This window comes from Podarcis melisellensis (genome assembly GCF_964234715.1).
Source record: "Podarcis melisellensis genome assembly, chromosome: 8".
NCBI lineage: Eukaryota > Metazoa > Chordata > Lepidosauria > Squamata > Lacertidae > Podarcis > Podarcis melisellensis.
In genome coordinates this window covers 76,411,404-76,437,072 of record NC_138540.1, presented here as the reverse complement: position 1 = coordinate 76,437,072, position 25,669 = coordinate 76,411,404, and the positions used below count along the sequence as shown (strand labels likewise).

The 25,669-nt window shown below is 46.0% G+C and overlaps 1 protein-coding gene across 1 annotated transcript; it reads right to left on the bottom strand.

The window, feature by feature from the left end:
- Positions 1-1,906: 1,906 nt before the first annotated feature.
- PLAUR (plasminogen activator, urokinase receptor) lies at positions 1,907-12,920 on the bottom strand. Its single transcript, XM_081920818.1, has 7 exons — positions 12,622-12,920; positions 10,598-10,708; positions 8,662-8,808; positions 7,165-7,326; positions 6,900-7,037; positions 6,014-6,160; positions 1,907-3,142 (listed from the first exon to the last, which is right to left on the bottom strand). The coding sequence occupies exons 1-7, from the start codon at positions 12,668-12,670 to the stop codon at positions 2,880-2,882; spliced, it is 1,017 nt and encodes a 338-aa protein (XP_081776944.1). The 5' UTR covers positions 12,671-12,920; the 3' UTR covers positions 1,907-2,879.
- Between the last annotated feature and the right edge of the window lie 12,749 nt (positions 12,921-25,669).

Sequence of the window (25,669 nt, the reverse complement as noted above, 5' to 3'; positions counted from 1 at the left end):
ATCTCCAGATTTTCAGGCAGGACTCCTCCCTCGTCCCACTGGAGGGGTCCTTTGGTATAGTTTGGCCCCACACACCTACTGCAAAATTGGGAGCTGCCTTGATAACTTTTTGGGACGTGGGTGGTGCTGTGGGTTAAACCATTGAGCCTAGGACTTGCTGATCAGAAGGTCGGTGGTTCGAATCCCCGCAATAGGGTGAGCTCCCGTTGCTTGGTCCCTGCTCCTGCCAACCTAGCAGATCAAAAGCACATAAAGGGCAAGTAGATAAATAGGTACCACTCCAGCAGGAAGGTAAATGGTGTTTCCATGCGCTGCTGCTCTGGTTCACCAGAAGCGGCTTAGTCATGCTGGCCACATGACCCGGAAGCTGTATGCCGGCTCCCTCGGTGAATAAAGTGAGATGAGCACCGCAACCCCAGAGTCGGTCACAACTGGACCTAATGGTCAGGGATCCCTTTACCTTTACCTTGATAACTTTATCGTCGAGTGGCCATTCTACAAAGAAGAAGAAGAAAGAATTCTTGGGAAATGGTTTGTTTGCTATGCATTTAGATACCTCTTAAGACACCATAGCCAAATTGGATGGTGAACAGAACCTTTCAAAACTGCACTGATTTTAACCAGTGATTTCCCGGGGTTCCTGATCAATGCCAGGTGCAAGCCTGCAATAATAAATGAAGTTTAAGGGGCCATAAGGGGGCATTCATGCCATATATTTAAAGCACTAGCATAACACTGTAAACAGTCTCCCCCAGAAAATCCTGGGAGCTGTAGTTTGCTAAGGATACTGAGTGTTGTTGGGAGACACCCTATTCCCATTACAGAGCTACAGTTTTCCAGAGTGGTTTAACAATAAATCCCTCTTTCCAGGGGGCTATAAGAACAGCAACCCTGTGAGGGGAAGAGGGGTCTCCTAACAACTCTCAGCACCCTTGAGAAACTACAACAACCAGGATTCTTTGGAAGAGAAGCCAGGACTGTTTAAAAGTGCTTTGAACACTGCTTTAAATATGCAGTGCAGATAGGTAAAGGTAAAGGACCCCTAGTCGATTAAGTCCAGTCAAAGGCAACGATGGGCCGCGGCGCTCATCTCGCTTTCAGGCCGAGGGAGTTGGCATTTGTCTGCAGATAGTTTGGCCAGGATGTGGCCAGCATGACTAAACCACTTCTGGCGCAATAGGACACTGTGTCGGAAACCAGAGCACATGGAAATGCTGCTTACCTTCCCACTGCAGTGGTATCTATTTATCTACTTTCACTGGCATGCTTTCCAACTGCTAAGTTGGCAGAAGCTGGGTCACAGCAATGGGAGCTCACTGCATCGCAGGGATTTGAACCGCCGACCTTCTGATCAGCAAGCCCAAGAGGCTCAGTGGCTTAGACTACAGTGCCACCCGCTCCCCTAGTGCAGATAGGACCTGTGAGTGTGCATAGGCAATGCATTTTGACTGATTCAGATGGACTACAGGGCTACAGAGTGGTTTCACAATCAGTCCCTCTTCCCTGGGAACTCTGGGAACTGTAGCTCTTTGAGGAATAGTGATCTCCTAACAGCTCTCAGCACTCTTAACAGACTTCACTGCCCAGGTTTTTTGGGGGGATGGCATAACTTTTTAAAGTGGTATCATAATGCTTTAAAGGTTCAAAATACGGTTCCCACGATTCTTCGCAGGAAGCCGCAACTGTTATAGTACTATAAATGTATATCATGGATGAGAGCAGAAACTGTTCTGTGTAGGGTCAATTGCTTTATGGATGAGGGACTTGGGAACTTGGCAAGGTTGTTGGACTACAGATCCCATTATCCCTGATGGTTGGCCAGGCTGGCAGGGTCTGATGGATGTTGGAGTCGAACAATCTCCAGAGTTCCCCAGCCCTGCATTTAAAACGGCTGACACACGAGCTCTTACTTTAAATAATATAAAAATAGTTTATTAAGATAAATAATGTTCAAACGCACGCATATATAAGGATAATAAAATAAAGGGCAGTGACCACATCCTGTGGTTAACAAACTTCAGGAAGTCCAACCGGAGTTGCGTCTAGATGGTGCATTGCACAATTTCCCATGTCTGATGGAACTTCTGGTTTTCTGAACAGTCTTGTGTTGGAGGAGCAATTCCCAAAAGTGCCTTCCAGATCTTAAACAGCCAATGGGACAAATCCTTGTTTCTTGAAAGAGTCCAACAGTCCTCCACAGCAGTGCAAAAAGAATAAATAATAAGGCGGGACGTTTCTGTTTTGCATATATCTGTTTTCATAAATGAAAAAAAAGTAATGGCCACCAGGATTTCCCCAGTTAGGAGAGGTGTCCAGCTCCTCTGCCTTAATTTGCAACACAGAGAGCAGAGAAGAGAACCAAGGAGTCCTGAGTCTTGCTCTTCCGGAGCCGCTATTCTCCACTCCACTCCTTTCTCAACAAGTAACTTACTGCCTGCTCCAGTACTCAGAAGCAAGCCTTGCTTTTGTTCAGTGGGACTTATTACCCAGACATCAGAATGTAAGAAGATGGCCCCATCGAGGCCAGCATCCTGTTCTCACAGTGGCCAACCAGAGGCCTGTGGTAAACCCTCAAGCAGCAGCCAAATAAAAGATGACTCTCCCCTTCTCCCGTTTGCAGCAACTTTCAAAAGAGAAGGTCATGGCGCTTGTGCTTGCTTAGAACTTCAACCTGGAAGGTCTGCATCTTAATCCCCAATGTGTTATAGGAGTGGGCTGTAGTTCCTCAGTGGTGTGGGGAAAGGCACTCTGTGTATGCTCAGAGGTGGTTCATTCTTATGTCACATGTTTTCTTCACAGCTGCATTCTAATATTGGAAGACGGGGAGAAAACCCTGGAACATCCTGGCCTGGAATATGCCCTGATCTTAGCCGTGGAGATCAGGAGCTCTCTGAGGAGAGGAGAAAGGTCAGAAGGATCAAAAGACCCATTGAAAGCAAAGTGTGTTGGGCTGAGACTCGGCGGCTGGCTTGGCTCCTAGGGGATGGTTTCAGCGTCCCGTCGACAATCCAGTTGTTGCAGAGGTCACCAGTGCAGCAACGGCTGTAAATAGCACCCAGGTTCTTGTAGACAGAAGTGTAAGGACTGTCACACCAGGATGGCGAAGCACAACCCTTGACGGCAGAGATTTGCCCAGTAGAGCCTGAAAGTGGAAATGACAGATGGGGAGTTAGTGACAGATGGGGAGAAATTGGTTTCAGTTCTCATTTAAAGGCCAATTTTCTCCCCATTGCATACTTTCTGAAACAATCTGAGAACCAAAACGCAGCCATCGTCTGGAATGCACACTTCTCCAAATGTCGTGATGCAGTTCTCCAATGGGTACAAAAATGCATGTACATACAAATGCATATATTAGTGAAAAGAACATGCAAGCATGTATTATAAGGAATGGTTGAAGGAGTATGTTTAACCTGGAAAAGAGCAGACTGAGAGGAGATATGATAGCCCTCTTTAAATATCTCAAGGGCTGTCACATGGAAGAGGGAACAAGCTAGTTTTCTCCTGCTTCAGAGGGTGGAACTTGAAGCAATGGCTTCAAGCTACAAGAAAAGAGATTCCAACTAAAAACAGGGATATCCTTTTGATGGTAAGAGCTGTGTGACAGTGGAATGTTCTCCCTTGAAAGGCTGTGGACTCTCCTTCCTTTGGGTTTTTAAGCAGAAGTTAGATGGCCATCTGTCATGGATGTTTTAGTTGCAATTCCAGTATTGCAGAGTGTTGGACTAGTTGACCCTTGGAGTCCCTTCCAACTCCACAATTCTAGGATTTTATTAGGGGAAATATGCTTTGCCAAAATGTGTACTTCAGGCAAAAATGCATTAAAAGCATGTATATAAAGACAAATCCATGCTAAAATGCTGGTGGCTTCTCATGAGGACTTTACCAAAAACAAACAAACAACCCTCTCAAACTGGTGTGGAATGTGGGGACCTGAATTTAAGACTGGAAAAAAATGAAATAGATAGACTCTGACTGGAAGCCTTTTTGGAAGTCCTCTCCTGCCTGTATCTCATCATCTGACTCCTGCTGACTACTTGGAACACTTTGCTGCTGAACCACAAGGTAAGTTTATGTTGTGGAGGATTTCCACCTTGTGCATGTGTGCATGCCCCCCTGTTCCATGAACACCTGTCCAAAGAGAGACATTGAGCAGGTGAAACCTTTCTTAGACTTTCCTAGTGGAAGTCTGAAATCTGCTTGGCAGGCCTTAGATGTGAGCTACAGAGGAACTCAGCAGGAATTTTGTTTCCTGGCATGTAGGACACCTGAATGAGTCCTTTCTGGATACACTCCCTTGCACGATGTAGCAAAGCCAAACAGGACCTGTTGTCTTGATAAACCTGTATAGGACATTTCACATTAACCCCGACATCCTAAAACACTTGCAACAACCATTCACAATCCATAAGTGAATATGACAGTGCATTGAGTTCAGCTTCACAAGAACTTAGGCTCACTGTTGTCTGCTTCTTGCACAGCCAGCCAGTCAAACAGACACTGGTTGTACATGTAGCACACCCCGGAAGTGCTTGTACCATCTGTGGTGTCACTTTCAAAACTTGCATTGGCAAAAATCTCAAGACCTCCAGACTTCTGACTAGTGAATCTCAGTCTGTAGTGCATAGTACCTTTCAGGTAATGTGCTATGTGCTTGATAGCCTTCCAATCCTGAACAGTAGGATTGTCCAAGGGGAGTGGGGAATGATTATGGCTCTACTATGTCTTGTTGGATATGGCCCCGACTCAGCAGCATGACCTACCCCTTCCCTATCCTTCTGGCAGACTTTCTGCCTCCCCCTGCCAGTTTTGAAAGCATTGAAATGATGTGCATTCACCTAAATGGATGTTATTGTTCCCACCCCTTCAAAGAACACATAATTGTCCTATGCCAGTGGTTTACAACTAGTGTTCTGTGGTACCCTGGGGTGTCTTGAATGATGGTCAGGGGTGCTGCAGTCAACACTGGTCTCTGTCCCTCTTTCTTTCCTTTCCTTTCCTTTCCTTCCCTCCCTCCTCTGATACTCTCTTGTGTCTCTGCCTCCCAAAGGCTTGCACAGCTGTTTGTTGCAGCAGCCCTGGCTACAAGTTCCCCAGGCAAATAGTACCTCTGGGGCTGGCGAGGGGGTGCTTCCCAGGCCCCTGTGGGGCTCTGTGAGGAGAGAAGGGAGGGCAGCTCAGAGATGAGGAGTGGCAGCAGCAGCTGGCCAGAGGACTCCCAAGGAGAGGGGAGAAGAGATGGGGGAAGACTCCACAAGGGAGGGTGTTTTCAAAAAAGGGTGAGAGGCTGCCAGCTCTGCAGGCAAGGGGTCAGGGGCGCCGACTTATAAAAAATATGGGGGGGCGGGGGCCCATACCGACTTATAAAAAATATTGGGTGGGGCCCAAGACCTCCAAACCGCTGCTGCTGGGGGAACGAAAGGGGCGAGCCCCGGGCTGCCCCAACCTTAAGTGAACCTGTGAGGGCCCGCCCTTTGCGGCAGCCAATTGGCTGCCGCCGTGGGCAGTGAATATTAATGAGCTAGGGGGAATCCCCGCTTCTTGTGGGGCTGACGCCAGCCCCGCGAGATTGTTGATGGGTCGAGAGCCCGCAACCCCACCCCCTCTCTAGATCGGGAGTGGCTTTGTTTTAACTCATTAGTGAATGTATTTTAAAAGGTAACTATCGTCAAACAAGGAAAATAAAAAATATCAACATAATTTTGTGATTTTACAAAGCATAATATAACTAATAATTTTCTTAAATTATTGGGGGGGCAGAGCCCCCCCAAACGAATTTTTGAGGGGGCTCGGGCCCCCTCAGGCCCCATGGAGTCGGCGCCTATGCAAGGGGTGACATAACTTGGCTTCTGAGCCCCACAGGAGTGCCGCAGAAAGAAGGTACTTGGTCAAGGGAGCCATGGACTCAAAGGGGTTGAAAACCTCTGCTCTGTGCCTCTTTCTGTTGGGATTAACCTGGTCACATTAAACTCCAGGTGGAGGGAGTGAGAAGGAATGAGTAAATGATACTCACCATGTATCCCTGAGGCCTCTAGGCATTGGTTCATCACACCCCGGCACTGCACCTTAGTGATGTCATCTGGGGAACAACCGTGGGTGGAATTCCCCTCACAACTGAAACACGTGACCCCATTTGGGTGGGGTGGGGTATCCTTGTAGTCTGTAGGCAGAATAAGTGAATACTCTCAGTACCATAAAGTTCATCCTAGGCTGTCTGTACCAAGGCCACATATTTATGGCTTTAAATTTGGGTCCTTTTAAATAAAAATAAAAATGGAAGGCATTATTAAAAGGATGCAATGGCACAGTGTAGCACTATCCTAGGGCATCATGGGTATTAAAAGATAGAAATTGTGGGCGCCAGCCCAGCAGCCAACTGGAAAAACAGTTCATGACTGGCTTAAGCCATGGTTTGTTGAACAAATTTTGAGGTAACCATGGGTTATTTTCCCCAAACTTGTTTTCCCAAAGTTTGGTTTCCTTTCCAGCTGTTCCTACACCATGTCTTTGTAGCTGGGGTAGGGTGGTCAAAGAAACTATGGTTAGGGTTGGAAAAAGAAAATAGAAAACTATGAGGGTTTGGGGGAGTGAATTGACTTGCAACAATTTGTAGTGTCACATAGAACTATGGTGGAATCTGGACACATAAAAAAGTTGTGAAAATGCCTTTTAAAAAATGTTTTGAAAATATACTAAATTTGCCATAGCTCACCATCGCCATCTAGGGTCACATTTGTATAATGCACTTTGCAACACACTTAAAATGTTTTATTTGCAGCTGTATAGCTGGGTCCTCTGTCTTCCCCCCTGAGCAAGAGCAATGCCATCAGGAGTTGGGAAAACACACAGAAACATTTGGTTGCAGACCCAGTTGGTGCTCCTGGAATCCCAAACCTTACCTTGCGTGTCATCATTGCACTGGCTGGAATCGCAGCATTTGATCAGATGGAAACTGTTCTGGTTGTGGAAGCCCAGAGGCTCCTGGCAGTGGGTAAGTGAGCCACAGCCCTTGATGCGCTGTTCGTCCCCCGGAAACTCTGCCAGTTGGGAGAAAACAGTGGCTGTGATTGTGGTCTTTTGTCTCTAGGAGGAGCTGGTGCAAATTTCATTGCAACAACCTCTTTTAGGAAGAACCCGATCAAACCAAAGGCTACAGGAGCTCACCTTCTGTCGCAGTGAAGGACGTGATGTCTATGCACTTCTCCTCTGGCCGCGCACAGCGCATCTGCATATGGCTGGAGTTGTAGCAGGTCTGGTCGGCTGAGCTGCAGGAATAGCAATGCAAGGGATTTCGTGGGCGACCCCGAGCAGTGAGCATATCCACGACTGCAGTTTGAGGAAAGCAGGAGAAGCAGAGAGAAAAATCAGGGCTGAATCACAGTCACAAAGCATTCAGATATATTTTCAGGAATCTCCCATCTGGCTGGGATCAAACAATTTTATATAGGCACATGGATTTAAGGAGACCAAGCCTACACAGTCATGCAATCTTTTATTTTGTCAGGATGTAAATTTTATTTTGTTATGTGTGTTCACTTTTTCCATTAAACAAAATAATACGAGTAGAAGGAAAAGCCTATATAGATGTACAGTGGTACCTCGGGTTACATACACTTCAGGTTACATACGCTTCAGGTTACAGGCTCTGCTAACCCAGAAATAGTGCTTCAGGTTAAGAATTTTGCTTCAGGATGAGAACAGAAATCGTGGGAGGCCCCATTAGCTAAAGTGGTGCTTCAAGTTAAGAACAGTTTCAGGTTAAGAATGGACCTCCAGAACGAATTAAATACTTAACCCAAGGTACCACTGTATTCTTCTTTCTATCCACCCCCGCACTTTATTTATGTTTTTTGTTACTTTAAGCTTTAAACTGTTTTCAATTTGTTCTGCTGTAGGAACCTACCCTGGGACTTTCTGGTAAAGGACAGGCAAGAAGTAAATAAATAATGTGTATCCATAGCAGTGACCAGAGGAGGAATGACCGCTGGGAGGAACTCAGAGATAAGAAATGCCAGAGTACATCTGCAGCAGCACAACTGGACGCCTCCCTCTGCCCCAGCTGCAACCAAACACGTCTCTCCTGTATCAGTCTCTGCAGCCACAGCAGGCGCTGTAACTCTCCAGCGGTTTGACTTCATTGTCCTCCATTGTCTCTTGAGACAGAAGGATGCCAGCCGGGCAATGCCAACTTGACGTTTAATAAATAAAATTTAATGCGGAGAGGGAAACACCAGGACTGAAACTGTGACCCGGTTACAGAAATTAGCAGATCTAATTGCATGAGGTTTAGTGGTTCAAATGCATGCATGTGAACGGATAGAAGAAAAAGGCTTACTTTGGGCTTGGGACCAGCCTTTCACAGCCTGATACCCTTGGGAAGCTGTTGGACTCTGTAGCCCCAGCCAGTTTGCAGCTTCCCCACCCCTGTGACAGTGGAGTCATTTGGCATGGGGGTGATTCAGCTCAGCTCCAGGGGTGAGGCTGCTTTCACACCAAAACAGATGTTGGGGCAAAGGCTTACTGCCCCTCCCCCTGTTCCAAACAAACCCTCGCAGCTGCTTTGGGGAAAACAAAATTATCCCGGGAGTTCTGTTCACGGGGTTCCAATTTAATGTGCAGCACAGCCTGCAGAGCGAACCCTCTCTGCTCACATGGACTGACCGTTTAGCACCCCCTGGTTGCAGAGGTCAGTCCCGCAGTGCTCCTCCGCCAAGAACACAACCTGGTTGCCAGAGAGGTGGGAGATGGAGCTGTTTGGCTTCCCACCCACGTCACAACCCTTCAGGATGTAACTGGAGATCTTAGATCCTGCAATGAAAGAGAGAGAGAGAGGAAGTAAAAATGAAGGCACCATTCTTTTTTCTTTTCTTTTTTAGAAGGCAACATTCCTAAGTGCAGACTTAGCACTCACGGCATGAATCCTGTTTCACAACTTAAGTAAAGGTAAAGGGACCCCTGACCATTAGGTCCAGTCGTGGCCAACTCTGGGGTTGCGGTGCTCATCTCGCTTTACTGGCTGAGGGAGCCGGCATACAGCTTCCGAGTCATGTGGTCAGCATGACTAAGCCGCTTCTGGCGAACCATGGACTGGCCGTTTACCTTCCCGACGGAATGGTATCTATTTATCTACTTGCACTTTGATGTGCTTTCGAACTGCTAGGTTGGCAGGAGCAGGGACCGAGCAATGGGAGCTCACCCCGTCGCGGGGATTCGAACCACTGACCTTCTGATCAACAAGTCCTAGGCTCTGTGGTTAAACCCACAGTGCCACCCATGTCCCTGTTTCACAACTTACAGATATGCAAACCAGATTAGCTCTCACTTTAGGTCTTCCCCTTGTGGTTCTGTTTGGTTGTCACAGACTGTGGCACATATAAGTTTGTACATAGTCATCCTTCGTTGAAATAAAATTTATCGACATTTTAAAAGTTGGTGCAAAGCTTCTCCGGGGTCCGGAGTGCGGGTGGCGTCACAAGCACTTACCAATAGGTGCTCGTCACTGCCACTGTCCACACGCAACATGCTATAGACTAGCAAAAGAGTGTGTTGCTGCTTCCTTCCCAGGGCTCATTTGGGTGTGTTAAGACATGCATATATTTCCACACCTGCAGTGTTCCACCGTCTTTCAAATATTGCATGTCTTTTTCTGTAGGTCTGTCTACGCCTCTGTTTGACAGATTCCAGCAAACCCCATTGGGGTTGACTGGAAACCTAAGGTGCCGTTGCTTTATTGCTTTCCACACAAAAATGTTTCAGTAAATGTATCCATAAAATTTGCAAAGCACACACACAGAAGATATAAATACTGAGGGCTACCAGAGCTTCTCGCTCTGATAGCCAACCCCCACCCCACCCCTTTGCCCTTTGGTCACCAGCCCTTCCCCCACACCTGACCAAACCTCAGTTTATTCACTTGCAACACAAAAACACGGAAAAATTACAAGCAGACCTGCACCAATACAAAAAAGAACAATATATCTCGAAAAGGAAACAATAAAGTAAGTTTCTTCTCCTTTTATTGGGTGATCTCCCAGTTCTGGTATCATGAGGAGAAGAGAGTTCTCCTTTTTCTCATCCTTCTAAAAACCTCTATCTCAGGGTTTGGGTGTCTTTTCCCTTCTGAGGCAAGAGTTTCCTTTCTGGGCAACTTTCCAGGCACCGCATGACCCTGGTGGGCGGGGCCAGAGGCAAGAGCAACAAAAGTGGGTGGAGTTACCTTTGTTTGGCTGGCTAGTTTCTACACCAGGCATAAGCAAACTCGGCCCTCCAGATGTTTTGGGACTCCCATCATCCCTGACCACTGGAGCTGTAGTCTGAAAACATTTGGAGGGCTGAGTTTGCCTATGCCTGTTCTACACCCTGCTCCTCCATCCAGCCAAGCATGAAGCATTGTCAGAGTTCAAGCCAAACAAAAACCTGGGCTGGGCTGATGAAGGGCATGATTCAAGAGGTGGAACGAGGGAGTTTGTCCTCGAGGGCTGCCTTTGACACCCATTCTGCCTAAGCTGAGGTTCCTCACCTCTGCTCTCCAGCTCCTTCTCATCTGCCTTGTCCTCCCTTTCCAATCCCCACAGCCGCCTCCTTCAAAGATACTCACGGGCCAGTATAGTCATTATGGTGGTGCTGCATTGCTCTTGGTACTCTTTGCAGATCTCTGTTTCCTGGCAGTCGCTGTCGCCATCACAAGCGTAGCATTCAAGGCCAGCGACTGAGAGAAGGGAAGGGAAGCCATTAGCAAACCAGGTTCAGCATAATGCAAATTGGGGTGTGGGTGTTCGTGTGTCCTTGACCTTTTCGAATCTGGGGGCTAGGGAACTGCCGTAGTGGCCACAAAATTGCCCATTTTTCAGGAGAAATGCTGACAATCTGCCCAGCACCTATAGATGTGTAAAGATGGTGCCAAGTGAGCCTCCCTGGGGAGAACATTCCACAAGTGGGGGGCCACCACTGAAAAGGCCAGTTCTCATGTTGCCACCCACCTGACTTCCATCACACAGAGAAGGCACTCAGATGGCATGTGTGGGCTCCAAGCCGTTTTGTATGGGGAGAGGCGGTCCTTGAAATGCGTGGAGCCCCTTCCTATGCCAGGTGAACATGCAGGTGTTGGCCCATGGCTATGGAGCACAACAGCATGGCATATTGAGGGGCACACACACAGAGCCCCACAACTTCTTCCTGCGTTCTTTCACATGTGGTGGTAGGGGTTTCCTCAGAACATGTGGACCTTGGAATTGAGTGCTCTTCATGGTGAAGTTGGCCTCGCTGGGATCTTGCCTGTGTGGCATAGCTGCCAGATGAGAGGATGAGGGACAGCGAAATGGGGAGGGAAGGGGTCAAGTCTTTGGGGCTCCATCCTTCCAGAGTTGGAGGCTCTGCTGAGCCAGGGTGCCATTTTGTCACAAGGGTTGTGTGAGGACACAAGTACTGCTGGGGATGGGGAAATCCTTAGCCCCCTGGCATCACTCATCATGCCTTTTAAGGTTATGTTCCTGCCTGGCCGGGCATTTCCTTCCTTCTGCTTGGAAATGTCCAGCTCAACAGGATGTGAATATATTGCACATCTGTCAGGTGTGAAGAAATGGGGTCAGGCGGCCAGGCTTTGGTCTGAGTCAGGGTTCGACAAAGGATTTCTCTGGTTTAAAATTATGAATATGTTTACTTTCATGTGACAGCTCTAGAAGCAATTGGACAGTTGATTTACTGCTGAGCTGAGAAGCCCATGGCCCTCCCCATATTGCTGAACTAAGGTTGTATTCACATGTGCTCTCAACAGCAAGCACCTGGATCCTCATAGTTTCCCCCTCTGCTGATATTCTCCCTCTTTCTCCAATTAAGAATAAAACACCTTGTTCTCCTTTTGGTTTGTTTGCTCCAACCATTGCACTTTACTCTCCACCCAGAATTAGGAGCACCAGACCTTTGTGTCAACTTAGTATTGTCTATGCTGCCTGGCAGTGGGTCTCCAAGATCTCAGCTGGGACCTCTTCCAGTTCTACCTTGGAGAGGCCAGAGATCAAACCCTGGGACATGAGATGAGTTTGAGACCAATATTTAATCCATGCAAGAGAAATGATGGTTCGGCAGCTTTTAAAATACTGTACTTTTCAGTATGTTTGCTACTAAGTGAATTTCAGGGGGGTCTTAACAAGTAGTCAGAGATATCTGTGTTTGTAGTTAAACTGCAGGAAACCATAATTTCAATATAAATATACCATGTTTGGGGGCAGGGAATGCTTACAACGAAACTTTGACAGTTGCATGCCGGGCAAATGCTCTAACCACTTCTCTCTCGCCTTTTTGCCCTGGGTGATCTGCCTGCCAGGCAGCACACCACTTCTCCTCTGCTTTACACCTCTGGTCTGCACACCCACATTTTCTTGTAATGATACCAAAAATAAAAATCTAGGAAGTTTGAGAACTGAACGCCCTCCCTTCCCCCAAAAGTTACACATTCTGATCACCACTGAACTTTGCTCCTCTCCACTACTGGAAAACAACAACTGAGAATTCTAAAAAGGACATAACCACCATTCTGGAGAAAAACACACTCATGTGATATAGCAGACAGACATTAGGCAAAAGATAATCTACATGACACACACACACATACACAATACTTACCGTGAGCTACCATCAAAGACAAGGAGAAGCTGAACCAAAATAATTCCATGGATGTGGTTTGGAAGAGAAGTTATTATTTCTTTCTAATTCACAGATCTAGCTTGCTGTCCCTGGCTGGTTCCTCTGTTCTGTGCAGGAAGAATGTTCTGCCAACCTCTCTCCCTCTTTCTCTCTCTCTCTCTGCTTATTCCTTCAAAATAAAGAAAAAGAAAACTCTTTTCCCCCTCTGGCCCCACCCCTGAAATCAATTGGAAAGGAACTTTTATCATTTCTGCTATGCAGAACTTCAGAGGGTGACGCAGTCGATGATGTGACTGATGCAGGAAGAGGAGAAGGGGGGGGACGGGGGAAAGTGGTGACAGTTTTCTTTTGTGTGCTGGGTATGTCTTGAAGGTTTCAAGGCTCTTCCCTGAAATGCACTCTCATCGTCAGCACAGAGCCCCGGAGAATGTGAAACCAGAATGAAGAGGAAGCAAGCCTCATCTCCACTGACTCCTTGCAGTCCTTGGAGGGAGGGAGATTAAATAAAAAGCAGGAATGGGGCATGGTGGGGGGCAGATTCCTGGTTGGCCCATGATCTCGCCTTTTATATGGTTTTAGAGCTGCGGAAGGTCATCTCGGAGACGCCACCCTTCTGCCCCTAAGGAGCCCCGGGTGGCAAACTGGTGTAGCATTTAAAACAAATTCCTGCATTACAGGTTGGGCTAGATCAGTGTTTCCCAGCAGGGGGGTCATGTGCCCCCCCAGGCCCCCAGGATATTCCAAGGGGGGCCCAGGTGAAAATTGTGCAAACGGGGGGCCACAGCACAAGGCTAGGGGGGCACAGAGGGAGGTGAGAAATGAGAAGTGAAGGGGGAAATCCTGATTGATGGGGCCAGTCACAAGTGAGTAGAGGGCAGCCCACCAGGGCTAATGCTCCCCCCCTTTTTTGCCACATGTGTTTTCTTAGAGTAGTGAAACTTAATTCTCTCCTCTTAGGCAAAGATCATAAGACGACCTGGCTGGTAGCCAGATTCTGCGCCCAGATTTGTAGGCACAGATCATCCTCTAGTATAAAATAGCTTACTAGGGAAATGCTGGAGTTTCCCTTTGGGGCGCCTCAGGGTCAATTTTTTATGGTAGCCCAAATCTCAGTTGGACGGTTGTGTGTGTGTGTGTGTGTGTGTGTGTGTGTGTATAAATTTTAACTCATGAGCTATTGCTGCAATCTGCTCCAATTGTATCTTTTATCTTTATGAACTCTGTTTTTATTGTGTTGTGTTGTGTTATGTGAGCTGGTCTTTGACCGTATCTATCTATCTTAGAACAGTGCTGGTTTGTTTCTGGAGGGAGAGGGCAATTGCTGAGCCTCCCATTTTGACCAGCAGAGCAGAGCCTGTGATCCAGAACCCCCAGGTTAGGTAAATGCAGTGGTGGGGTGGCAATGGGTAGGGCTGGGTGAGCCAGAGCTGCTTGTTGCTGCCGCCAGTGCTGAACCCAGTGGATCAGCACCTTCGGATGTTGCTAAGGGGTGCAGGGCCCATCAGCAACATTGGCTCGGCTCTGCAAGGTGAAACCCACCCCAGCGCCTAGCCGAGCTGCTGACTTACATCTAGTAATTAACTGTTTACTCAGAAGAAAGCCGACAGGACGCGGGTGGCGCTGTGGATTAAACCACAGAGCCTAGGACTTGCCAATCAGAAGGTTGGCGGTTCGAATCCCCGCAATGGGGTGAGCTCCCATCGCTCGGTCTCTGCTCTGCCAACCTAGCAGTTCGAAAGCATGTCTAAGTGCAAGTAGATAAATAGGTACTGCTCCGGTGGGAAGGTAAACGGCGTTTCCGTGCGCTGCTCTGGTTCGCCAGAAGCGGCTTAGTCATGCTGGCCACATGACCCGGAAGCTGTACGCCGGCTCCCTCAGCCAATAAAGCGAGATGAGTGCCGCAACCCCAGAGTCGGTCACGACTGGACCTAATGGTCAGGCGTCCCTTTACCTTTACAGAAGAAAGCCGCACTGAGTTCAGTGGGCCTTACTCCCAGGTAAGGGTGTGTGGAGCGATAGTGTTTTATTGAGATAGCCAGGGCTGCTTGGGATGACAAGACCTTTTTGCACCAGGTCAGTAAGAACCACTTGCTTTTAAAAATTCTCCCATATATACACAACAGTCTGTGCGCCTTTTGGACCGTATCTGTAGGTTCCCCCCCGATGTCAAATAACTTACAATATATTACAATATATTTAAAACTCAATAAGATAGGCAGTGATGCAATAGCATTGCATCGGAGAAGAGTGTATGTAAGTCCCACCGACCCCATTTTCTGATGTTCCAGCACATGCCCCTTTGCAGCTGAGGCTTTGTACACACAATACATTTAAAGCACATTCAAAGCACAACATTTCCCTCAAGGAATTCTGGGCACTGTAGTTTATACCCCACAGAGTTATGATTCCCATCAACCCATAACAAACTACAGTGCCCAGAATTCCTTGAGCACTGTGATACCCCTTTGGATTTTCAAGGCCTTCCCCCAAAGAATTCTGGGAGCTGTAGTTTGTTAAAGGTGCCAAGACTTGTTTAGGGGACTCCTATTCCCTTACCAGACCTACAGTTCTCAGAGTGGTTTGACAATAAATCCCTCTTCCTAGGGTACTCTGGGAGCTGTAGAGGAATGGGGGTGTCCAAACAAGTCTCTGCACCTTTAACAAAAAACAGAAATCTTTGGGGGAAGACTTGAATGTTCAAAGTACTTTAAAAGTATGCTGATTGTGGCCTACGTTTTACTCAGCACAGACTCACTGAAATTAATGGACCTAATTTTGGTGGGTCTACTCTGCATAGGACTAGCCTTGGAGCCAGCCCGTAGTTTTTGTGACTTTTTGAAAGGCACAGCCAAGTACAGTCGTTCCTTGGAAGTCGAATGAAATCAGTTCCGGAAGTCCATTCGACTTCCAAAAAGATTGAAAACCAAAGCACAGCCAATTGGAAGCCACAGAAGCCCTGCCAGACGTTCAGCTTCCAAAAATAGTTCACAAACAAGAACAGTCACTTCTGGGTTTGCGATGTTCTGGAGCCAAAATGTTTGGGAACTAAGCTGTTTGACTTCCAAGGTACGACTGTACTTTGTAGTGCCTACTCAGAAGTAAGCCCCAGACCCACTGAGTTCAAGAGGACTTGCTCTCAATAAATGAGTGTAGGATTTCAGGTGTACATGAACAAACACACAAGTGGAATCTTGATGACATAGCATGAATCACCGTCTATTGTGAGCCACACACACTGAGCACAGCATCTGACTCAGCCTGGCGAAGTTCCCTCAGGCCTACAAATTGAAATGGAAGGCAGCTGTTAAGGAAATGAGTGCTGGCACTGAATTTGATGGGTCTACTTGAAAAAGCATGTCTGTTTTAGGCAGGCACTGAAAAGAATACAGGGAAGGTGGCTGCTTGATCTCAAGAGGCAGGGTGTTCCAAAGTAGATCTCAGTGGATGACTGTGTTTTGGCTTAAGTATTCTTCCAGAAAGTGCAAATTAGGTAATTTTTGCATTTACAGTGGACCTTCTAGTTATGTACCGCTCTGGATATGTAACTTTCGGTTTACGAATGTGGTAAACCGGGAAGTGTATACTTCCGGGTTTTGCCACACACACATGCGCAGAAGCGCTCAATCACACCGCACATGTGCGCAGAAGCAGCACCTCCGCCTATGGATGTTTCGGGTTGCAGACAGACCCCCCCCAAAAGGATTTAATTTGTATCCAGAGTGTCCACTGTAAAGGCAAACCAAAATGAATTCCTCCATAGTCCCTTACTGTGGCTAACCTTCCATCATTTAATTGTCTCTTTATGGTGGCCGATGGTGGTTTTAAAATTTCAATGGTTGGCTTTAAATGGTTAGCAACTTTTGAAATGCTTTTAGTTTTGAAGAGCAAGGTTGTTGTTGTTTTTAAAATAAGCTTGCGAAGATTACTTGATGCTGGGAATGGAGGAGAATTTCGAATCAGTACACATTTGAATCTGAATCTATCAAATTTTCACTTTCTGAAGCATTATGCGAACCAAAACACAACTATCCTCTGAAATGTGTACATATCTGAATTTTGCAATGCAATTCGTCAGCCAACCAATGTTCCAATGTTTACCCCCAAAAAAGCACATTTAGGGGAAAGTGTGCATAAAAATGAATAAATGAGTGAAAAATGGCATGCAAACATGCATTATGTATGGAGAAATTGTTTGCAAGGAAACCTACATTACTCACAACTGCATATTAAAAAGTATTGCTTTTAGATGAAATTTGCACGAACGTGATGAATTTTCATGGGGTTTGTAAAAAAACAAAAAACAATTGCAAAATGTGAAGAACTGAATTTAAGTTTGGAACAATGAGAAACTGAGGAAACTGAAATTGACAGATCCTTCCATACCTACTCAATGCAAACACATTTGAGGAAATGCTCCTTCAGAGGAAACTACACAAAGCGCTAAACTGAATGTTGTGACGTTCTTCAGACTTGCTGCTTATGAGGCAACTGGGGAAAGAGGAAGGCCACGTGGCAAAAGCAGAGAGACTTATCCCCTTTATCTTGGATTCTCCTGGGCACTCTTAATCCCGTAATTGTTTGAATCACTGCTGACTAAGCCTTCCCTTATACTGACCACATAGAGCAGCATTGAAACCCAAACAATCTGAATTCAGTTTTAAACCAGAAACCCAACTTTTGGGATGAGTTGAAGGGACATTGCCACTCACAACTGCTACCTCACAGAGCACAATGTTACTTATTGTTTGGGTAAAATGCTGGCTGTTTGGACAAGCCAGTTGTGGGCTTGAGCAGAGGGGGTCCTCTGGAAGGAGTTCCTTCTGTGGGGACCTTCAATGCACCCCCAAAGGCTACCCAGTAGCATCCATGCTCCTCTGAATGGTGCCAGATGGATGCATTTTAATTTCCCACACTGTCTTAAATGTATAAATCCACACAATGAAATCAAAGCATATCTAGGTAAGGTAAAGGTAAACGACCCCTGGATGGTTAAGTTCATGGGCTGTGGCACTCATCTCGCTCTCAGGCCAAGGGAGTTGGCGTTTGTCCACAGACATCTTTCCGGGTCATGTGGCCAGCTTGACTAATCCGCTTCTGGCACAACAGAACACCGTGGTGGAAACCAGAGTGCATAGAAACATTGTTTACCTTCCTGCCGCAGTGGCACCTATTTATCTACTTGCACTGGTGTGCTTTCAAACTGCTAGGTTGGCAGAAGCTGGGACAGAGCAACGGGAGCTCACTCCATCACGGGGATTCAAACCGCCAACCTTCTGATTGGCAAGCCCAAGAGGCTCAGTGGTTTAGACCACAGCGCCACCCGCATAGTGCACATTTAAATCACATGACTCCCTCCCTGAAGAATCATGGGAACTGTAGTTTGTTTAGGGTGCTGGAAACTGTAGCTCTGTGAGGGGCAAACTTCAGTTCCCAGAATTCTCTGCAGGAAGTCACAGGCTTTAAATTGCTGTTGAATATGCTTAAACCTTTTTCATACTGCCATTCACTCAAATTGCACCCAGAGATGTTTGCACAATTAAATCAAATTCTTTAAGAAGAAAACAGGAGGAAGCAGGCTCTTTGTGGCCTCTTTTATGGGCAAAGAGTTTGAAAACAAGACAATTATGCCACCTTCCCAATAAGGAGATTCCTGTGGTGCTCTGTTCTGCTTTCAGGTTCCAGTCATGCTGACTCACCTCAGGACCTTTCTTGGGTGGCTCAGAGTCAGACCTCTGAAAAGAACTAGGTTTGCAAGTGATGGTTAGAGGGAGCGGGGCAGTTTCACACTCCTGACTAGGAATGCATTACCACCAATTTTGGTTTCTCTCCATTTTTCTTTTTTTCAAATCTTAAATTCACTTCACCATATTTCCACCTCAGTTTGTGATTATTTCTTCTTCTAAAGTCCTCACAAAAATTCACCAGCATTTCAGAGTGCATTTCTTATCTAGCACATCCATAGTGGTTTGCACATAGTGGTTTGTAAGGAACTCTGAGCCGGTCACTCCAAACTCAACCCATCTTTTTTGATTCAGATCAGAGTGTAGTCTGAAACTAGTGGGTTCCCTGCCCCCTATCTCAATAGTTTAGAAACTTTTGCCTTTTATTAACTAAGCAAAATTTTAACTGCCTGTGCGTGTTTCCTGACTGCTGCATGAAAAAGCACATGAATCTGACCTTTGAACAGTTTTGTAAGTAAACCATTTTGTTTTTGTAAACATGTGGTCTATCTCTGTGCTAGGGAAGTGGGAAAGCTAGGAGAATTTAAAAGGGGATATTTCAGAAACTTACTTGAAGGGCACACTTTAAAGGTTTTACAGATATTTTCACGCTTTTCTTTGCTGCATATTTTGTAATTCTAAATCTCTGCTGGAGTTCTCTCATCAAAGAGTGTATGCCCCAAATCTGAGTCTTGGCTTCCAGGATCCAACACAAATACTGTACCATCCTTGCATGTTATTTTCTTCAATATATGCATTCATACACAAACTTTGACTGTATGTCTCTGTATTTCTCTGTTCCCAGCAAGTCAAACTGAGCAGGATTGAACCCTCTGCTCACCAGCTGTGTTTGCCACAGGGAGTGAGCTGGCGAAGCTGCACCTAGCAGGATTGATGCTCCTGCACTCTGAAGTGTGGGCAGTATTGGGGAAGGAGACCTGACCATATGTTTTAATAGGGTTTAAACGAGAGGACTTTGAAACATACATATGTATTTTTATTGGATTTTAAGTTGTATAGAGAGTTAAATTAGAGTTGAATTTAGGATTTATTCAGGATGTACCAGCCTACCCTATGTGCACATCTGATTTTGTTTTGGGTTTGCCCTGCTTTATCTATGATTCTATCCACCCTTGCTGGAAGTGCATGGGCCAGACCCTCCAGCATTCCACAGCCGTTTGTACTACAACTCCCATCACCATGTTGGCTGGGACTAATGGAAATTGTAGTCGAACTCAATACCATCTGGAGGACACCAGGATGCAGGAGGCTGTACAGCTGAACCTGGCAGGCTTCCCTCCAACCTTCTTTTCTCACCTGAGTTGCCTATGAACAACCCTCAGGGATTGCAAGTCACATTCCAGAGAGGAACGTCACTGGGGTGGGCCAAGGAATGAGGCTGGGATTAGAGCAGGTATCTGAACGGGAGCCATGACGCAATTCGGGGGCTGAACAGAGAGGTGTTTTCACCCATCTCATAAGCATTTAAGGAATTTGCTGTATCACAGTGCCGAACCCTTAAGCACCTCCTTGGTGGTTTCCAAACTCGCAGCTAAGCTTCCTAGAGTGCAGGAGAAACTACTGAATCAGAAAATAATGGGACTTCTATTATTTTTTCTTTTATTGATTGATTCCATTATAGCCCACCTTCCTTCCAAGATGCTCAAGGTGGCATATATGGTCCTCTCCCTCCCAATTTCCTCCTCACAACAACCCTGTGAGGTAGGGTTGGGCTAAGAGACAATGACTGGCTTGGTCCTCTTATGATCTTAGAGCCACAGCTTCCTCACCCTTGGACCATACTGTTTCATCTGAATCCCCTTTGCTGGAAAGCAAAACCCCATTTCTTCCACTGGTGGAGTAGCTGCAAAATCCAGGAATGGCATGGTGCCAATGGTAGTTGCCCCCAGATGCCCTTTGGGTTTGGTGGCGTTTGGCTGCCTCTGCTGGCATGAGGATTGGGGGAGAAAATAGGCTGGTTACACCAAGCACTGTCCTATTTCTCAGTGTCTTCAGATACACATGATCTGGAAGAAGAAAAAACAACCAGCTTGAATTAATCACGCTTCAAACTTCACCCTTCCTGGGGAGACTGATGATTATTTTGCAAATGTTTCAACATTATTACTGGAAAGAGATGGCCGAGGTCACAGTTTCACACACCCATATAAGGAGGGGATGTGAGCTTTAGCCATTTGTCAAGTGACATTCAGTGTATTTGCACTTTCCAAAGCACTTTAAACAGTTACAGTTTTCCGGAAATAATCCTTCAAGCTGTAGTGTGTTAAGGAGTTGAGAGGTGTTAAAGGTAAAGGTAAAGGGACCCCTGACCGTTAGGTCCAGTCGTGACTGACTCTGGGGTTGCAGCGCTCATCTCGCTTTATTGGCCGAGGGAGCCGGCGTACAGCTTCTGGGTCATGTGGCCAGCATGACTAAGCCGCTTCTGGCGAACCAGAGCAGTGCACTGAAATGCCGCTTACCTTCCCACTGGAGTGGTACCTATTTATCTACTTGCACTTTGATGTGCTTTCGAACTGCTAGGTTGGCAGGAGCAGGGACCGAGCAACGGGAGCTCACCCCATCGCGATGAATCGAATTGCCGACCTTCTGATCGGCAAGCCCTAGGCTCTGTGGTTTAACCCACAGCGCCACCTGCGTCTGCTGTTAGCAGACCTCTATTCTCCTCACAGAGGTACCACCCCCAAATCAGTCCCTCTTCCTGGGAACTGGAGCTCTGTGATGAGAACAGCCATCTCCTAACAACTCTCAGCATCCTGTAACAAACTACAGTTCCCAGGATTCTTTGGGGGAAGTTATGACGGCTTAAAGTGGTGTGATACCGCTTTAAGTGCAGAGGGGGCCTCAGTTGAGCGTGTTTTACTCCCTAGCTAGAAGTGTATTTAGAAATTCAGCCTTACTTTAGAATCTCAATATTAAACGTGGTGGAAACTCTTGTGCCTTTAGAAATAGAGTGGTGCCTCGGAAGTCAAACGGAATCCGTTTCCGAAGTCCATTTGACTTCCAAACCATTTGGAAACCAAGGCACAGCTTCTGATTGGCTGTAGGAAGCTCCTGCAGCCAATCGGAGGCCGCAGAAGCCCCGTCGGATGTTTGTGTTCACAAACCAGAACACTCACTTCCGGGTTTGTGGCATTAGGGAGCCCAAACGTTCGACTTGCAAGGCATTCGGGATCCAAGGTACAACTGTATGGTTAAATTACACATATTTACACCTTTAGTCTACACAGAGTAAGTTACAACATGGTCATCTCAACAGGGGCTTGTTCCCCACAGTGGATAACTTACCATAACACGCACCCGACCATAACACGCACATAGTTTTTAGAGGAGGAAAATCCATAGGCATGCCACCCATAGGCATTCCCTCCATAACACGCACAGACATTTCCCCTTACTTTCTAGGAGGAAAAAAGTGAGTGTTATGGTGCAAAAAATATGGTAATTTTGAGGAGGAAAAAACCCCAAGTTAATCTGGGAGGTGTGAATCAGATCAATTCAAATGGGAATTTGTAAATATTGCATTCCTCAACCATTCCCACTCTCCACTAATACAGCTATCTTTTCAGGAGTTGTTGTTGTTGTTGTTGGTTAGATCTTACAGTAAATAATGTGCAGACTGGAGATAGAGCTTGCAACCACAATAATATACCCACACACCTCAGCAACAGGTGCTCACACTACAAGCTAAGAATGCCTGTGAAGGACTTCAGTTACACAGGTGGATATATGACTTTTGTCTAGACCTAGAGAAAACTCTGTTTCCTGCAGCACTTGCAAACTCATTGAAAGCAAGGGTTCCATAATTAGCAATCCGAGAATTTAGCTGGGTTTCCTCCTCCCTAATTTAAGTTCATTCCGTTACGGAAAAGCCTTGGAGTTATAAATAAACAGAGCCTAGTTTTGTCCCACAACATGGAAACTGAACTCGTTATATCATGTGGCAATTGTAAATTAATTAACAAAGACAGAAGTAGGGAAATGTGGTTGTGGTTCTTTTCCTTAGGGCAATGGGACATGAGGCCCCTATGCACACAACACATTTATTTATGCCAATTTCAGAGTCGGGGTTCCTCCAAAGGACCTACTGGGAATTGTAGTTTGCTGACGGCACAGATAATCTCTGCCTGAGATTTGTTTAGATTGTTGGCATCTCCCCACAAAACACTCCTTTGCAGAGGTCCCTGGGGAAAGGGACTCACGATTAAACCAGCTTAACTGTGGCCTTGTTGCCATGTTTCACTGAACACGGGTTCAGATTGTGTCTATACATGGAGACGTGTTTGCTTGAAAGAGTGTACACTTGCTGATTTGTACAGCTTAACTGTTATGTAAAGAGGTACACAGATTGTACATGGCTACATGTCAAAAAGTGTATGAAGAAGAAGAAGAAGAAGAAGAAGAAGAAGAAGAAGAAGAAGAAGAAGAAGAAGAAGAAGAAGAAGAAGAAGAAGAAGAAGAAGAAGAACCGCCTAATTCACCATCTCAAGGAAATTTGCACATAAGGTAATTAAAACAGTTACAAACACTAAAACTAAAAATAAATTTAAAACAAGGAGACACTCATGGTAAAAACCCATTTATCCTGCTGAAAAAGCCCTGGCTGCATTTTAAACCAGTAATGTGTACACAGCTTGAATGTACAGCTCAACTACCGTATTTGTATGAACAGGCATACAGACTGCACACTCTTTAAATGTAATTTAAACATAGCTATTTCCTCATAGAAGTCAAATTCCCTGGTGCGTAATAAACGTGAAGTAAATGGAGTTTGGTTGAGTTCTTGTGCTGTCTTGTGTTTGTGGCCTTCCAGCTGTTGCTGGATGCTGTCTCCCATTGGTTCTTGCCAAGGTGGTCAGGAATTATGGGAGTTAGAGTCCAGTAACATCTGGAGGGCCACAAGCTCCTCATCTTACTTACTTTATCAAACCTTTATTAGGCATTATGGAAATAAAACCTTAAAAGAGAAAGTAACATATAAAAGCCTTGAAATATATATAAAAAAGGCAGCAGTTTGCTAAGTACATATATATATATACATATAGAGTCAGTGGTTTTCCTTGTTAACCTGCTCCTTGGAGGACTGCTGCCAAAAACTCGGCTACCCCCGCCGTTACCCTTTGGTCAACGTCGGATAGGTAGAATCCCACACATTCACCTTGCTGCGGTTCCAGACCACCCAAAAGAGGGGACAGCACGCGTTGACGGAGCGTACTGTACAATGGGCAATGAAGGAGAATATGCTCTACAGTGTCCGGGACATTCATAGAGCATCTGCAGAGTCTCTTGTTTCTAGGAATGTTTTGATATCTTCCCCTGACAAATGCTGAGGGAAAAACATTCAAGCGGGCCAGCATAAAAGCCCTACGTTGGGCTGGGATTATTAGTTTAGTGACGTAATTGGCTCTAACTATCGGAGCTCAAAGCTCCTCATCTAGATGATTGCTGAACCTCTTGGGCTTCTAGAAGTTTAAAGAACCAATAGGAAGCTACAGGCTAGATTTAAGCTCCTGGATCCAAAGTGGTTCTGAAAGTGCTGCGGACCAGCTTACTTTAATTTAACATTTCACACACAAAAAAAAAACCTCAACAATTTTTGTGTTCAGATTTTCACTTTTTGAAATATGGCAACCCTACTACAATATCCATACTGAGGTCCAGCACTAGCAACCTCAGACAGCACCATGGAAGTGTCACTGACACTTGTCCTGCCTTCTCTTTTAAAAAACAACAGCCGCAGCAACACTCTTGCCAGCTCCCAGTGGCCACCATCTTTGTTTCTGACAACATCCTGAAAGCCACCTGAACTTCCAGGGAACTGTGGAACTTCAAATTGTTACGCACAATTAATTGCATGTGACTGGAGCATGGGTCAGATCCAGTCTTCAGTTGGTTCTCATCCCACTTGCACAGTCAATTTCCATATGGCAGCCAACGGGGCAATGGACGCTCTACATTGGAAAGCTGCCTTTTCACATGTCCAAATCTAGCATGCACCAAGGTACGTAAGGAAGACTGTTACATTCCCAAGGAAAGATGCCTGGACTGTGTGCAACAAATTGGTACATATTTACATGAATCTGCCCTAAGATGAGTCATCGGGGGAAGGCCCTACCTGGGTTTCAGCCATTCAGTTGTGGCAAACCAACCAATAATTTTATCTAGCTGCTACTCTGGGCAACGCTTTGACAGATGGCAGCAATGTTGCAATAGCTGTTTTGATGACCTAGAAAACGAGCACACAATCGTTTTAATTGCAGTGTTAGCGTGTTGTTTTTAAAATAACATTGTTTCTTAATTGCAAGGGAGCTTGAATATCCTGCCCACTACCAGACAATGGGCAAGGTGTTCTGCAAGGTCAAAGCTAGAAATGGGACGCTCCAAAGGCATCAGTGTTTAGGTTAGCAGTGAGAAAGGTGAGGCCTGCAGGTAGTGCTTAGTTAGTCTGTATCCACATCATATATTTAAAGCACTGTTATACCCCTTTGAACAGTCATGGCTCCCCCCAGAGAGTTCTGCAAGCTGCGGTTAGTTAAGAGTTCTGTGAGTCATTAGGAGACCTCTTATTCCTCTCCCAGCACTGCAGTTCCCAGAGTTCCCTGTGAAGAGGGATCAATTGTTAAACTACTGTAGGAACTGGAGCTCTGTGAAGGGGACAGATATATGTCTGGAATATCTGGAACTGCGAAATTAGCATCCAGGAAAAAAAACCCTCAACAAGTTTGTGGTTGATTCCCACCCCCCAAAAAAAGATCAGTTTTTTGTGTCTGGATTTTTACTTCTTGAAATATGGCAACCCTAGGAACATGGGCTGTCACCACAACTCTCAGCACACTAAACAAACTTTGTTTCTGTTGGGGAGAAGGATTGAGGGGTAGTTTGTGCGCTGTCTGTATTTATCTCAAGGGAAATTCCAAGTGTTGTTACATCCTTTTTCTCTGGCTTATGCACAAAGTGGGGGTGGGAGGTGGGTTCCTCAGGATATTTGTCACATTTTGGATTTGGGTGATTTTATACCTCAGTCCCACTGTGCAACCAGAGCTCCCCCCCCCCTTGACCAGCATTTTATCGCAGGTGTGCTTTGCAACATGCTTTTGACCCAAGAAAAGTGCCTTAGTGGTAGGTTCATTCTACTTTATTAGATGTTTCGCGATGCTTGCCCAATTCTACCACATGATTGCTCCCCGGAGGGACCACAGTGCAACGAAAAGTGGTACAAAAATAAACCAGAACATTGGTGATATAAATAGTTAAGGGGTTTCACGAGGTAGTTACAGAATATGCACTGA